The sequence below is a fragment of the Carex rostrata genome, chromosome 7 (assembly GCF_964058835.1).
Source record: "Carex rostrata chromosome 7, lpCarRost1.2, whole genome shotgun sequence".
In the NCBI taxonomy this organism is placed as follows: Eukaryota; Viridiplantae; Streptophyta; class Magnoliopsida; order Poales; family Cyperaceae; genus Carex; species Carex rostrata.
Window position 1 is genome coordinate 8,126,376 of NC_135924.1, and position 16,835 is coordinate 8,143,210.

At 33.0% G+C, this 16,835-nt stretch overlaps 1 protein-coding gene and 1 long non-coding RNA gene across 5 annotated transcripts in view; both read right to left on the minus strand.

The window, feature by feature from the left end:
* Nucleotides 1-7,278, minus strand: part of LOC144556774 (Tetratricopeptide repeat (TPR)-like superfamily protein) — an 11,945-nt gene extending 4,667 nt beyond the window's left edge. The window contains exons 1-13 of one of the 4 annotated variants that reach the window (XM_078305209.1): nt 6,977-7,276; nt 6,263-6,471; nt 5,028-5,132; nt 4,583-4,683; nt 4,240-4,318; nt 3,917-3,928; nt 3,189-3,254; nt 2,847-2,915; nt 2,126-2,182; nt 1,790-1,867; nt 1,325-1,422; nt 842-887; nt 527-660 (exon numbers count right to left, since the gene is read on the minus strand). In XM_078305209.1, coding sequence (XP_078161335.1) covers nt 527-660; nt 842-887; nt 1,325-1,422; nt 1,790-1,867; nt 2,126-2,182; nt 2,847-2,915; nt 3,189-3,254; nt 3,917-3,928; nt 4,240-4,318; nt 4,583-4,683; nt 5,028-5,132; nt 6,263-6,471; nt 6,977-7,160 — 1,238 coding nt within the window. In that variant the 5' untranslated portion in view covers nt 7,161-7,276. Of the gene's footprint in view, nt 1-526; nt 661-841; nt 888-1,324; nt 1,423-1,789; nt 1,868-2,125; nt 2,183-2,846; nt 2,916-3,188; nt 3,255-3,916; nt 3,929-4,239; nt 4,319-4,582; nt 4,684-5,027; nt 5,133-6,031; nt 6,077-6,258; nt 6,472-6,976 lie in introns of those variants that run through there. The other 3 variants (XM_078305211.1, XM_078305210.1, XM_078305212.1) reach the window with 3 other exon arrangements.
* Nucleotides 7,279-8,091: 813 nt separating this feature from the next.
* LOC144556776 (uncharacterized) lies at nt 8,092-9,335 on the minus strand. Its single transcript, XR_013512494.1, has 3 exons — nt 9,223-9,335; nt 9,110-9,138; nt 8,092-8,252 (listed from the first exon to the last, which is right to left on the minus strand). It is a non-coding gene; the product is annotated as an uncharacterized LOC144556776 (long non-coding RNA).
* Between the last annotated feature and the right edge of the window lie 7,500 nt (nt 9,336-16,835).

Consider the following 16,835-nt stretch of genomic DNA (forward strand, 5'->3'; position numbering starts at 1 on the left):
GAAAGTAATGAATTTCTACCTATCTAAAAAATAGCAAAACAATTCTAAAAAAATAAAAAAAATTACTAACAAGTACATTTCCATATGAAAATCATGTTGAACGAATCAAATCAACTATTTGGACTGCGAAAATGAGAATATTGATCCGTAGTACGAACCAATCTGTGCTATACATAGTACCATAGCCTCACTCTTTTGCTAATTGGTAATTGCGCGTTGTAATCTTACATTGCAACCTTCCATTTAAAGAAATTTAGACCACTGATCTTCACAACAACAACAAAAAAAAGGTACTGTCAACTTATCTTTTGGGCCTGAAAATTTTACAGGCCCCAATATTACAAATCAGAATCTAGGATTAAACTTGGAGAAGCGAAAGATGCTGACAAGGATCAATGCTGTTAGCCAGTGTATACTGATACCAGAACTTTTCAAAGATGCTACAGCAGATAAAATGTTAATCCTTTGCCACTAATATTGGATCCAAATTGCTTCAACAGCTGATACGACAATCCCTCATAGTTACCTGATTGAGTTATCAAGGAGTTCCTTTGCCCTGAAAAGGCTATCTGTGTTGTCAGAATATTTGCCATTAGCTAAAGGCACGCGTTTTGAATCATAGATTGCCAATCTTGCTAGATGAAGCATAGTAGAAGCAACCTACAATGACATAGTCATTATGACTGGCAGGGGAATACAATGCATGCCCTCAATGTATCAAAATATATCAGGTACATAAACAATGACAGAACTGGCCTTCTTTGGCCACTGTTCTCTCTCTTTGGCTACTTGCCAGATAAATAGAGAGGAGTATAGATGCTATTTTCAGAGAGAGCTGTACCTGGATGTGGTCTTCAGAGAGAATCTTTTTTCTGACTTCAAGGCATCTAACAAATATATCATAAATATTAGAAATTTTGTGAATTCATCTGACAAAAGACCTAATTCAGGGATATCTGCTCAAGATGTACATTTAAAGGGGTGAATATGCATAACCCTATATTATATGGGTGGGGATCCACTGAAAGCGATATGCAAGGTTTAATTTTTTTGCCACGGCAGTTATTGAAATCAAAAGATTCATACCCAAACCAAGGGTCAACTGACTAAACCCAAAAACAATTGAACTCGGGGCCTATAACCCTAAACATCTTTGAAAGGAACACCAAACTCTTTCAAAAACTAAAAAAAAGAAAAATCATCTTGGTAACCAAAAGACATTAGTTCTTCATAGACAAAATGTAGACATCAGGTATGACTATGCAAGAGATCATATTATAGTTCTAACTTTAAATATAGTGGTAATCTAAACAAAATAACTCACTTCTCCAGCAGTTCTTGTGATTCTTTAAAGTTCCCAATAGATTGAAGAGTTAAGGCTAAGGCTTCCGCTGCTTGTGCAGTTTCGAGAGAATCCCAACCCTAATTTTATTGGGTTATTTTTTTTTTTAAAAAAAAGGAGAAAAGGAGATACAGAGAAGCTTTGGTTAAAAACTTATCACTGAGAAAATTGCAGTCTAAATTTCCCTAGATCTAAGGGAGCCACAAGATAGATTTACTCCCTTAGCTTGATATAGTTTGATATACATTATTTAGAAAAAAAATATATTATGAAGAAAGGATAATCATGCTGGACCCAATAATGATCCCAGTGAAGAATACTAAGCTAAGATTTGTCTACACTTTTAGTGAAGAATGAAATCACCGAAATGCAAATCTAGAATGTCAGTCTTTTTATTTTGAACTAATTGTTCTTCTTTTTTTATCTGAGAAATGAGAGTAGCCTCACCTTTGAAAGTTCTAGTGCATGCAAAATCTTCCTCTGTAACATTTCAGCATCAGCTGGCCTATTTGATTTGAGCATAATCTGGAGAATTAATAAACAAAAGTTCATGTTTACATTACATATAGCACTACAAATAATAAGCAACCCAAGAACACAAAAGAAATGACTTTGAATCAACATTAACAGCCTCTATTTGTGTCCTAGCTCTTACCGTTAGCTTTCCTCAAGTTAGCTTTTCTGAAAAAAAGGTTTATATAAATGTACCAGCTATTACAGCAAATTCCTGAGTTTCCTGGTACGTTGCAACATGTTTAAGTAGACAATTAGATAAAAATTTACCTGAGAAAGGGTTGTCATTCTTCTTATGCATGCCAATGATTCACCAAGCCCATTTTCCTATAAAATTTTTTTAATGAAGACTCACTTAGCCTTCTGGAATTACTGTTACCTTTTAGTTCTAATTTTTTAAAGCATCATTTAGTCTATAGAGAAGACAGGTACCTGTTAGTGGAAAAATAAGTAGGAATTAAACAGTATTTAATTCAGGAATATGTTTCATGGCAATTATGATCTAAATTCCAAGAGACTTATCCTGATTGAGATTCTTGTTTGATAGTAGGAGCCTTGAATAAATGCAATCCAAATTTAAGTAGGAATCATCATTCACAAATGTCCAATAGAACAAATATATATTCCAGTTCAACATGAGGGGCCACCTTCAGGCCTATTCCTTTTAATTCCCAAAATTATACTTTTGAAGAATTCTTGAATGAAGGAATATCTATGATGCCTTGCATATTTTTCTCCATTGCTAACCTCCAACAACCAAAATCTCAAGTTCAGAGGATTACACTAATCCAGCTATCCTGATTTGCAAAAAGGAATCTCATTTCTTCAAATCCTATGGTACAATTCCAAAAGCACTGGTTGACTAACATTGTAAGACCACACAGACAACTCATGAAACATGAAGACTGGTTTACATTTCCAAAAACGATCTTTATATTGAGAGATGACTGTAAATTTATACAGAATACTTGGTCCAGAAAGGGATGTTTACCTCAAGTATACTTATTGATTCTTTTATAAGTGCTTCAGCATCCTTCTCTTTTCCTTGCATATATAATACCTATGAGAAGATTTTAATACATTTCAAGACATTAAGGTCCGCAGTTTGTCTAAAAATCCCAGTGAGACACCATTTTGGACCCCTTTAGTCTGACAGTTCAATACCAGGACTGAAGATTATTAGGGGATGCCTAATATTATACTATACCATCTGCAGGTAGTCGGGCATACATGGCTATGAGAAAGTCTACCTGGTATAGTTCTAACCTGCCACTGCCAAAAATATTGTAGTCAGCATATGGACAAAACACAAAATAAAGAATGATAGGATTACCCTTCCAAGGTGGTGCACTGTGCTAGCATAGTCTGGGTTGCTATGTCCCAAGATTCGGCCCTTGATCTACAAGCAAGAAAAAAAAAATAGACTTGGTCTACATACACCTGAGCCAATAAAGTACTACTAAAAAGATGTGTTGAGCATGTAGTATTCTAATAAATAATAGACCCTGATCATTGCAAAGAATGAGGTAACTTATAGTAATATAACAGTCCTAAAGCAGATTGTTCAGTTTCAGCAATTGACCTATCCGGGGAAAGGTTTACCAACTATCCTATTAGTTGTGCAATTGATACTCAATTTGCCCCAAATATAGCACCATTATCAGTGACGGACCACATGTAAATAGAGGGGGCCACTTGCCCCCCCCCCCCCCCCAACTAATATATATTTTTCAAAGTATACCTCAAAACTATACTTCCAAATATAAATATTTGTAAAAATATACTTAACTTGCAAATTAATAATGGAGTTATGCGTCATTGGTCAAAATATTTTCCTCTATAACTATACCGTTGTACATAAAAAATATAAAATATACTTGATTTACAAACTAAATAAAATTATGCCCTATCCTAAATTTTTGCCTCACCCTGTCCCACACCCTTCATCCACCCCTGCATATTATAGCTCCTTCTGGTGCTTTAAATATAACAAAGATTTGGCAGGTTGTATTGCATCACAATTAAGCAATTTCACCTATTCAGTAGGGAAAGATAAAGTACCTTCAGGGCCCTCTGCACAAGAAAAAAATGATAAAAAAATATTAATATCAGTATCTTGAATTTTTTTTCAGAAGTAGATTTTTAACTATCATACAAAAACTTGAGTTCTCATCCTCAATGGTACACTATCATTTTGGTCATATAAAGACAAAATATAACCTCTACAAAATTACTCCTATCATCATGGGTTCACATTTTGACAAGGTATTTTCCAACCGATCTAGAAAAAATCAATGAAAACAACAAAGCTAAACATAATGGTAGTTTTTAAAGAACCACAATCACATAAACTTAAGGGACCATTAAGTAATTTACATTATTACCTCATAATATTTGCGGGCTTTGTCAAGCTTGTGCTGAGCCAGGTAAAACTGTCCGAGGTTATGTAAGGCTGCGCCAACTCTGATAAACTCATGAGTTCATAAATAATCAATAATTTTATTTCATAGAATAAGACGGAATTAAATTATTGATAATGAAAAGCTCGTTGGTTCATGTTAATACTTAAATTTACCAAGTACAGGTGTTAGGATGGTACTTTGCAAATTGGAATCTCTAACGATAGAAAGTGTTGAGTGTTTTTGCAAGTTATATTGTTGAATTTATGCAACTTGATACCCCCACTGGAAATTTCCTACTAAAAAATCTAAGGGAAATATCTAGTACCTTACGTCATTGGGGCCAAATGACTCCTCCAAAATACTAATGGCCTCCAAATACAAGGGTTCAGCCTCTTCAAATTTCTTTCTAACCCTTTTAAGTTCTGCCTGTTTCATACAGAAGTGATTACGGATGCATCTTTGGAGAGCAAACGAAATGAGAAAAGGAAAAACAATAAGTTCATTCTAGGTAGCACTAGAGTTTGGACAATTATGTATTAGCCAGCATGCTAACTACACATCTCACATATATCTTTCAAATTTTAGTCTTTTGTTAAAAAATAAATTAGTACAAATAAACCAAAATTATACATGTAGTACTGGTTTTGTTCCCTCTCTTTCACCAAACCCATATCCTTCAAGCTGCCGTAATAAACTAGTCATGCTGATGGCCAAGCACAGAGAAAAATTATCACATGATCGCGATAGTAAATACACTGGTAAAAGGTTACCAGATTGTTACAAGATGAGGCAACATGTGGGTCCCGCTGGCCAAAACCTAACTTGGCTTCTTTTAAAGCCAACTCAAAAGCCTTTTCAGCCTCATCTAGTTTACCCTGAAACCAATAGTAGTTTATGATTATAATAAGAAAGGTTAATTATGAAAAATATACAAGCCCCAATTGTTGGTATTTGGGTGTGGAGATGTGTGAGGTGATCAGTTTCTAGATGTACTTGGATCTATTCCGGGGTGTTTATATCAATCCTGAAGGATTTGGGTTGAATCTGGACAGAATGTAGTGCGTTAAACTATAGTGTGTAACTCACTCCAGTACGTTAAATAATGTGCTTTGTTACATAGAGTGTGCATTATAGTTATAACACACTCAGGTCCTGAGGCACCTCCTCTCCTGTTTGCTTGGAACTTATACTATCTGCTTCTCTCGACCCAAAAATGTGAGAAATTTGGAGAACCAACGAGCAATTTCCACACAGAAGCATAAGGACGAGGGTTCTTGAGTTGTGGATTTGTGTGATAGGTTTGATATACTGTGGTTTATCTGCCACTTTCGAGGAATTCAAGGTTTTGCTGTGCAAGGTGCTATGCAAGGGTTTGAGATGTGCTGAATGTGAAATGAGTTGCATGATCAGAAGCGATGAATTCCCTACATTATGATATTGCTTCTCTCTTGATTCCCTTTACCAATCTCTACCATGTTGCAGCAAAAAAAGAAAAAAGAAAACACCCCTGAAAACACCCCTGAAAACACCCCTATAAACTATAGAATAATCACCTAATACCTGTTCATCACCTTCCAAATAAACAAAAGCATTCCTAATTTATGCACAGAAGGTGTGAGCTATGGATGATATTTGTCATGTTATGTAGGGATATATATAATATCTTCAGTCTGATAAAGCAATACGTTGTGTTTTTACTTTATAACAGGACATGAAATCCCCAAGGTTTGATATGTGCAATTAAGTAAATATACAAGCAAAAGAAATATCGTACATTCCCTAGAAACATTAAAATATCCTCCATACTCATCAGCTTTTCTTCATTTATTCAAGTTTCCCAGAATAGTAGATACCCCTAATTAATTGATGTTCTCTCTCTATAATAGGACATCTTTCCTAAAGTTCAAACATTTGGGAAAACATCATAATTATGATTTTGCATCTTTTATACGATCATATGAGATATTTCTCGTTTTGTAGGCAAAGAGGAAAAAGGTGTACTTGCTTTGGAAAAGAGGTCTCTCCCGTTATCAGTAAATAATCTCCATTTAATAGTGTGCTCATTTGACACTACTGTACCATCTTCTACCCTTCGCAAGTCTGAGACATATCCTTCTTGATTTTGACCTCTACCTTGTGCATTTTCACTCAGTAATTCATTGCTTGAATCATCTTGTGCATATGCAAATCTATTATCATCCATAAGAAAAACAGCTGTACAGAAGAGAAGACAAACTTTCAAATTTACATGCAGTAATATATGCATCCTCAGGTAAAATACCAGCACAAAACATAACTTTTGTCAGCTTTTTGGTGCTTAGTTACGCAATTTGTTACAAGTTAATGTTTAATTTGACATTAAAATTAAGATTGTCCAACAAAAAAAAGATGGTAATATAGTAGCTTGACACTGTTCTAAGCAGATGTAGTAATCAGTGTGAATAACGCAAAGCAGTATAATATCTCCCATATAGACATATTCTACAAAATGGGGATGGAGAAGCATAATTTACATCTAGGGAAATATTCCTTTGTTTTGGCATTTTTTTATTTTCTTCTCTTTCAAGTTCTTCAATCAATCAACCACTAATAATCACTGGTAATGAGTCAAAATAGGAAAAAGAATCGGGTTACAAGCTTTACATGTCTGTACCGACAGAAATCATGATCCGAGCAGTACAATTTATAAACACATGGGAATGAAAATATTTAAACTCACCAGCTTGTCCAGAAAAGAGGATAGTCAAAATCAAATGCCGCTGATTTCGACTCGTGTTATTTCTAAAATCGGAACTCCTTTTTGATATAAAAGAAGAAGGAATAACTCGATTAGAAAAACCGGCGGTGAATTGAGCCGAGGTGCGAATCCCTCGAAAGAGAGAGAATATCCTTTTCGTCGCCATTGATCGGAGTTCTATCTGACAGTTTTGCAAGTAGTGAGACTGTCTGGGAGAGAGACCGCGACGGAGGTTCAAGAGGTGCTCCAACAGTCCAACTTATCCATGCTAATTTAGAGCCTGTCTCGGAAACAGTCCAACTTAGCCCTGATCAATTAGAGCTCGTCTCGGATCACCCCCCGGTACCTGACCCAAGCAAATTGAAATGGACGGCTCAGATTAACTAAAAAACGGCGACTATTCGGGGATAGCAGGGGGCAGGCCAGTGGCCAGTATTATTTGTGCTTTGAGATTCGTTCCAAGTTAAAAGAACGATAATGGTCCGTCCGTTTCAATTTGCTTGAGTCAGGTACCTGGGAGGATACGGATTCGTGATTTGAGAGCTTGCATCCTCCACGTCGTTTTAAGATGCACGACATATACAGACGGTTGAGATTTGTCAGTTTTTTTTTCATTAAAAGCCCATAGGCATGTTACATTTTCATAAAACTTTCATGAATAATCATGTCTGTACCCGCGCTACAGTACCCACATTTAGAGAAATAATGTATTATGGTCCTCACTAATTATATTGTGTCCACTAATTATTATTCTTAAAAGATATTATATAGTCTCAACTAATTATTATTCTAAAATTTCAGCAGCACCCTTTCAAATTCTCGGCACTAATTCCGCATCAATATTTCTCTAACAAAAATAGTTGACCTCATAAAAATAAATACTTCAGTGCATAGATATAAATACTTTTAATACTTAGATATTAATACTTTCAGTATCATATGTAAAAAGAGGAGGGATCTAATTACAACATTATGGAATTGAAACGTACAGAGCTTATCACATATACATTGAAGTATTACCATGAAGTACATATTTTATAAATACAAGTAAACTCCCTTTCTTGGTTAATGAAATATAATGGGTATTTTTGCCTAATTATAAAAAAAAATATTACCATCAAGAAAATCAGGCAGGAAACCAAGCATGTCAATATCAGGAACACTATCCAAAACGGTGATCCAGCCCAACAAAAATTGCCGCACATAAGGATTCAGGACATTCATTCTCTCTTTCAATAGAGGTATGAATTCTTCTATGCTATAGCAATTCAATATGAAAGAATAATTATAAAAATCTAGGTGTAAACACATAAATAATTTAAATCTATATCATTTTTTCATGTGCCAGGCCCAAAATTCTTCTGTTAGACATAGAGGCAGTTTTAAAAAATTTAATGAAGATTATCCAGAAGTCCATTAGCATATTATACCCGATGTTTGCTGCATACATACAAATAAAATACAACATTTTCATATGATTACACATGATGAGGACATAGATTAGTGTTATGGAGAAGGTCTACTGGGATAAATGTTGACTGTGTGTATCAGATGATCTTTTTTTTCCCCCAAGGACCGATTGATCGAAAATGAAGCCCAATGGACTAAGAAATTTGGTCCTCAAACCATGTATGAATTGATTATGCAGTGGTTCACTTGAGTTGATACAAAATTCTGGGGCCATAGTCGTTATACTTAAATCATTGGACATCGAGTCTACGCAGCAGGTGCCATTTCACAACTCCCAGAAAGGGTTGTCTAGGTGTGTGCATGACAAATATTGCATGTTATTTGAAAATACAAGTAAACTGTGGAGCTGAGGGAAAAAAAATGCATATCAAAATGACACAAAAGCACAATGGCCTGAGACTTGGAATGCAGACCCCATATATATATCCACTGAGATGTACAGGACCCTATACTGGTTTTGCACTGCTAGATCTCACAATAATGACTGCTTATATCTGTTGTGCTTTCTTGATTTGTACACAAATAAAGTTTATGCATATGGACTGAATCAAGGCTTAAACACTGACAATCCCGTACTACCATAAACAATACTATTACTCTGGTTACAAATTCTCAAAATTAAGAACATAGTCCAAAATTGCACACCTGAAAGAATCGCTCTCCGTGACAATATCCTAGTTGAAGAACATCAACTGATTAATTCCAGAAAAAAAATCCAAAATAAAACTCAAACTAGATTGTTCTCATAGAAAGCAGACCTTAACCAGCCTATCTAAGAGATGGGCAGCACTCTGTACATTTGCATCAGAATCTGCACTGAGCTTGCAGAGAGCATCAAATATTTTATTGAAAAAAACAATGAACTCCCCCCACAAGCAGTTATGTAAAAATTACAACATTGTTTACTATATAGATATAAATACTTGTGTTATTTGAACTATATACTTCAAGATTTGACTATTAATATTAAAAAAAAGTTATAGATTTGGAACGATTGCAGTCCCCATAAGCAATTATGGCAGTTTAGGTCCGGGTACAACGTCAGAAATTTCAAAAAAAAGGTGCGGGTACGATTATTTAAAAATAATTAATTTATCATTTACATTGTTTACTGTATAGATATAAATATTTGTGTTCTTTGAACTATATACTTCAAGATTTGACTATTAATATTTTAAAATAAAGTTACAGATCTGAAACAGTTGCGGTCCCCACAAGTAATTATGGCAGTTTAGGTGCGGATACGACATCATAAATTTCAAAAAAAAAGTGCGGGTACGATTATTTAAAAATAATTAATTTATCATTTACATTGTTTACTATATAGATATAAATATTTGTGTTCTATGGACTATATACTTCAAAATTTGACTATTAATATTAAAAAAAAAGTTACAGATCTGAAGTGCAGTTATGACAGTTTGGTCCCCACAAACAGTTATGACAGTTTAGGTGCAGGTACTGTGCGGATACTGTAGCGCGGGTACTCATATCAGCTTCCAACTTTCATATAGAGAAAAATAAATAATCATGATCTTAATTCAAACTCTCTAGTCTTCACTGCTTAAAACTAGAGAAGGTATGCTCAACACAATCCCACCCGTAAAGCCTCCCTTGTTTCGCTAAATTGTCAGCCATTTCGTTCTGGCTTCTTTGAATGTGAACACAAACAAATAATTTGTTTTCTTGCAACAAACTCCACACTTCCAGTATTTCCTCGCTCTCCAATCAGCGTTAATTGGAGGCTGCTAACTCGAACAAATATTCACTAACTCTAAACAATCTGTGTAGAAGGAACATGCCGCAACTCCCAGCCCAATAATTGTCAAAACCGCTTCCTTTAGTGCTAAAGCTTCAACTTGTAATGGACAGCAACCCTTTGCTCCCTTTAATTCGTATAGCACCAACTCATCTTTGTACCACACAACAACACCGATACCACCATGCCATCCCTCAGCCCAAGATCCATCTGAGAAACATGAGTAATTGTTGTGAACTTCGGTCAAAGAAACAGATGAAGCCCCCTACGTACCCATTAAAGCACAGTGTTTACGAGCAGCCCCATTCCTTGACTCTCTGTTTATAGTGTTTGGATACTTCAAAAAGAGTTGAAAGTCTGGAATCTTACCAGAATATGCACAATCATTCCTGCACCTCCAAAGTGCCCAAGCCGAGTTCACATACAGTAGCCATTGCTCGTCTTCAAGCCTTGCTGAAATGGATTGCAGCACATCAGCAAATTCTCCCTGGAATTCGTCAGTTCTCAGACTCAAAGGACCCGCTAGAAAACAAGCCCTCGAGAAGGGACAAAAGTGAAGTAAATGGGACACATCTTCCTCTTGGCAGCCACAAACCACACAAATCGGGCTTTGAGCTGGAAACCGACGATGCATAATTTTTGCGAGCAGCAAAGCCCTATGTAATAACTTCCATAGAAACACCCTGATTCTAGGGAGCACATCTCCCCTATGCCAAACCGAATTCCAGAGTTCCTTATTTCTTATGCTGACCGAACTCCCCGTCCATTTGAGAGAATTATAGCCAACCTTGACCGAATATATGCCATTACTAGCTCTCTTGAAAACTAGTTTATCCCCTTCAGCCTTAAGGGTGCCCGAATAAATAAATCGCCCTAAGGAAAAGGAAATGTGGCTCGAAGTTTTCGCCCCATTTATTATCTAACTATGATATTTTGTAAATATATGTTTTATGCCAAGTGATTTGAAATATTTTATTTAAAGAAAAATGTAAAGAGGAGGGTTAAAATATCATCATTTTTTGTGTCTTCATTTTAAAAAACTTTAATAGTCAAAAATCAAAATCTAAAACCTAAAAGTCAAAATAAAACCATTGGATGTGATCTATGTTATTTTCTCTCTGTGCTCAGGAAAAATTATCACATTTCAATTTTGTTTTCATGTGAATCAATAAGTTGAAAAATCAACTTCTTTAAATTATCTACATTAGTACATTTTTTACAAGTTCTTGATGACAACTAAAATAAAATTAGAATATCATAATTTTTTACACGTGCATAGATAAAAATAAAATGATGTGATCATATACAATGGTTTTATTTTAACTCTTAAGTTTTAGATTTTGAGTTATTAAAACTTTTAATAATTATGTTGTTTGTATTTATTATTTAAAACTTATATGATAAATTTTTGAGGTAGTAACACGACATTCCGTTAACTATCAATAGCATGCTGGTCAAACTTTAAGTTTATGTCCAGTAAAATGAAAATTGCTAACCTTAAAAAAAATATTGCTACAATAAAATAAAAAATCTCATTTCACATAAATTTCAGGCTATTTTTTGTAATATTAAATTGAATTGTCCAAATATAACATATGAATATTTGAAAGATATACAATAATTCTTAGAGGTTGCAGGTATGCTAAATAAATAAATAAATGATGCAGTGCATAAGTAATGAATGAAGATCAAATCCTGCTTGAAAAAAACTTAATTTTATAAGTCAGTATAAGATAGTATAAATACGGTTTGTATTGGAATTGATTGGTCTTTTTTTGGGTTATGGTTTTTTTGGTGTTGTACTTTGTATATATTGGTTATATTTTCCATATGAATGATTAAGTTTATGATTTGGAAACAAAATGTAAGAAGAAACAAATTGATATAAGAAGAGAGATCTACTTGAACTCTTTTTTTGGTGATATCGGATTAAACCTATATTTTCAAGTTAAAACAGTCGAACCAAACCATTCCACATGATAGATATATTAAAATGTGCTTGCAGATCAAATTTTATATTTTTTTGATTTTTTTTTTTTACTATTTATTAAGATGGGTACAAAAAACCAATGGTCTTAAAACAACAATTTTATAAAATATTTAACAAATAGTAAAACATTCAAAAAATGTAAAATTTGATCTGCAAGCACGTTTTAATATATCCATAATGTTAAACGGTTTGGATTTTGAAAACTTTGAAAATGTAAAGTGTAATTTGGTGTCACCAAAAAATGGTGTAAGTGAATCCCTCCTCTTGATATAATTAATGTATAATATGTAGATTTATTATTTTTTATATATCTAATTCGGCTGTGGCTAATTTGCTGCCGGCGGTGCTGCCACTATTTTTTCTATTTTTTTGATGTTCAAACGACAAATCTAAACCGTTAGATGTTTAATCTATATTATAATATACTTGGAGACCAAATTTTACATTTTTTGGAATTTTTTTACTATTTATTAAGCTGGTTTGAAAACCGCTGATTTCAATGCTGCAGAAATTTACTGAAATCAGCGGTTTTCAAACCAGCTTAATAAATAGTAAAAAAATTCCAAAAAATGTAAAATTTGGTCTCCAAGTAGATTATAATATAGATTAAACATCTAACGGTTTAGATTTGTCATTTGAACATCAAAAAATAGAAAAAACAGTGGCAGCACCTCCGGCTAAAATGCTGCCGGCAGCAAATTAGCCAGACCCATCTAATTCGTATTACTGTGAAAAGTATATAACTTATGAGTTGGATTATGGAGATTTTTTTTTATCAAACTTTATATTAGAAATTAGAAGTAGACCCTTTTTTTTTTTTTGAAAAGTGGAATTACACTTGTTTCATTTCAAACCAATATAGGTCCTACAAAAATTCAATTATTCTGAACTAGTGAAACATCAACCAACTAGTATGAGCAACCACAAAAAATTGAAGTATACCATAAAATATAATCAAATTAACATCACTAAAAATATCAAAATCTCTATTAATCACTAAGAGTAATCACATCAGAAGAAGAGCTAGAATCAACTAAAAATCAATCAGGAGACAATAAACTAGCTGCCTCATCAATGGCATCAGAGATGTCTCCATCATCTGACTCTCCTAAACCAAGATAAGGGACTCCGTCTAAAACCAAATGGGAGCTGGCTCTTTCCTGAGAGTCTGTGTCTGATATCACTATTAGGGAGCCTATTTGAGTCAGAGGAGAAATATCAAAAGGCATAATCAATGACAATTTAAAATATGAATTATCTAAACGAGTCAAAGCAATAATAAAAGATGCAACAGAACTAATAGCTGATACTGATGTATTTTGAAAACAAATTTTATTTCTGATCAACTAAACAATCCATAAAGTAGCAGCTCTAATTAGAAGTAGACCTAGATGCTATTTTTTTAACATTTATAATGTAATGATAGTTATGTTTTTTTTATCAAACTTATTTGCTATTTTTTAACGCTTTTTTTTGTATTCAACAAATGATATATGACATACTTTATATAAAACTCATATGCATGATACATCATGTGAACTTTCTCTTACCGCTCTGCTCTTGTTATCTCTTTCATGAATGCATACAAATATTTTAGAATTTGTTAAGAACACATTCTGTATGTCTCTTCATGCTTTTAATAAACTTGAAAGTACATTTTAGATGTTCGAATCACCTACATCGATATTTGTGGCATCAAACAGTTGGATTTAAGTTCATTTATATTATTGATTTTTGTGCACACAAATCATCTAGAATTATCTTATAGCTCTTGCCACGCGTCCTTAATAAATCCAAGTCACAAGGTCTTAAACTCACAAAATTGATATCCGATATATAAAATTTCTTTAAATTTAGAATTTTAAAATATCAATTATAACCATCTTTTATTCCAAATCATCTTACTAATATGAAAGAAGCAACTTTTTGATTTTGCAGATCTTAAAAATATGTATGGTTCAATCTTTTATCAGCCAATCAATAACAAAAAAAAAATTAATAAATTTTACGTGCTACACAATTCGAAAATTGATAAAAAAAAATAATAATAAGTCCGTAGAATAAGTTAATTTAGTAAATAATAAAATCTAAAAAAAATGTATGGATTAACCTTTTTACGCAATCAATAATAAGCAATAAAAATGGAAAAGACCAACGTGCTACATGTAGCATAGTGGCATGTTGTGCTATTATTTTAGAATTTTATTGAACAGACTTTGAAAGACTAATCTAAACCATTGAAACTGATCTACTTCATGAGTGATGCATTTATATATACAATTTATAAATTTTTGCATTTAGTATAAAGTCAAGTGGTTAAAAATAATGAAAAATGAATGCATTAATTTTTTTTTATAAATATTCATTTTTTGACAGCTTGACTTTATACTAAACGAATTAAAAAAATTATAATCTTTGCACGTAAATGCATCACTCGTGAAATAGATTGATTTCAACAATTTAAATTTATTGTTGAAACATATTCAATATTTTTTTTAAAATGGTAGCACGACATGTGACTAGACTACATGCAATACACTAGTCATATTTATAAAAAATTATAAGATGCGCATTAAAATATATTTTTTACTGCATTGCATAGTTGGATAGTTAGCAATAAATGGATATAACTTTTATATTATATAATCTCTAAACGAACTATATTTACAATTTATTTGCTGAAGTTATGTGATCAATTTAGAAGTGCATCAATGCCTTTTGCATCATTGTATTCATGTTTTGGATCACTAATCAATATTTTAGCACGGGGTAGACTTTTCCTACCGAAATTTTTAAAAATACCATTTTTTTTAAATTATTAAACCAAAACACCAATTTCGGCTGGAAATTATATTTTTCGCATGGCCGCTTCCCAGGGAAGTGGGCACTTGGAACCGGGCCGCTTCGGGGGGAAGCGGGCACTTGGAACCGGGCCGCTTCGGGGGGAAGCGGGCACTTGGAACCGGGCCGCTTCGGGGGGAAGCGGGCACTTATTTGGGCCGCTTTGGGGGCTAGCGGCCACATTGATTTTGCTCTTTTTTTTTTTTTTTTTGGAAAACAGAATTTTTTTTTTGTATTAAAATATTAGAAATGTTGAATATATTTCTTTGAAAATAGATGAAATACAATATAATTTGATTTATTAGAAAGACTGCAACAAATAACCCGGATCAATATTTTTCAGGCCGGAATTTTCGCGGCTGTAAGAAAAATTAATATATTTCTTTATGTGTTATTGGAAAATAATAAAAATACTTAGATTCTGAGTTATTGATCCCGGTTCAAAAGTCACTTCTAGGTAATCCAGAAAATATTGTGATCCTTCTGGTACATTTAATTTATAAAAAGTTGTATCTATTTTTGAAAAAAATCAAAATCTTTAATTTATTTAATTATTGTTTTTCAAAAAGAATTATCAAAATAGATACAACTTTTTATAAATTAAATGTACCAGAAAGGTCACAATATTTTCTGGATTACCTAGAAGTGACTTTTGAACCGGGATCAATAACTCAGAATCTAATTATTTTTATTTTTTTTTCCAATAACACATAAAGAAATATATTAATTTTTCTTACAGCCGCGAAAAATCCGATCTGAAAAATATTGATCCGGGTTATTTGTTGCAGTCTTTCTAATAAATCAAATTATATTGTATTTCATCTATTTTCAAAGAAATATATTCAACATTTCTAATATTTTAATACAAAAAAAATTCTGTTTTCCAAAAAAGAAAAAAAAGAAGGCAAAATCAATGTGGCCGCTGGCCCCCCAAAGCGGCCCTGCCCGCTGGGCCCAGAAGCGACCCAAATAAGTGCCCGCTTCCCCTCGCAGCGGCCCGGTTCTAGCTGGCCGCTTCTCCTCGCAACGGCCATGCAAAATTTAATAATTCCAGTCCAATTTGGTGTTTTGGTTTATTAATTTTAATAAAATGGTATTTTTAAAAATTTCGGCTTTTCCTATATGTAATTTCATGGAAATTCACTATATTTTTCAGACCAATTTGAAAATTGAACGCATAATGGTTATAATGACTAGAAAATAAAAATGATGTTCGAATCATACTTATAAAACAAAAGGCGAGCATTTTAAATTTTATTAAATTAATTTATACATGAAAAACAATCATTGTGAAGTGATTAATTACGAGTAGAACTAAGAAGTTAAATTATTGATTTGACCTCAAACAACAAATTTAAATCGTCAAAATCAATAAATTTTATAACTTATAAGTAAATGTCAATATACAAAATTTATAAATTTTGAATTAATTTGATGTAGAGCTGAAAATAAAAAAATAAAAAAAAATACATTAAAATTAATTTATATTTTTTTTTTATATTTGTTGTCAGGACTTTCTGGTTGTCCAATTAGGGCTGCACAAAAAATTTGTAGTTCGTAATTTGATTTGAATTTGATTCGAAAAAAGTTTGCAATTAATTCGATTCAAAAATAGTTTGTTCTGTGACAAAATAAACCAGTTTGATTCAAGTCTTATTCAAATCAAACTCAAATTAGATATTGATAGGGCCATGTGCCCAAGACCCTTATAAAACCAATCTTGGGTCACAAATGGTAACTTGGGTTGAAAACCACATTGATAAAATCAACCCAAGAACAAA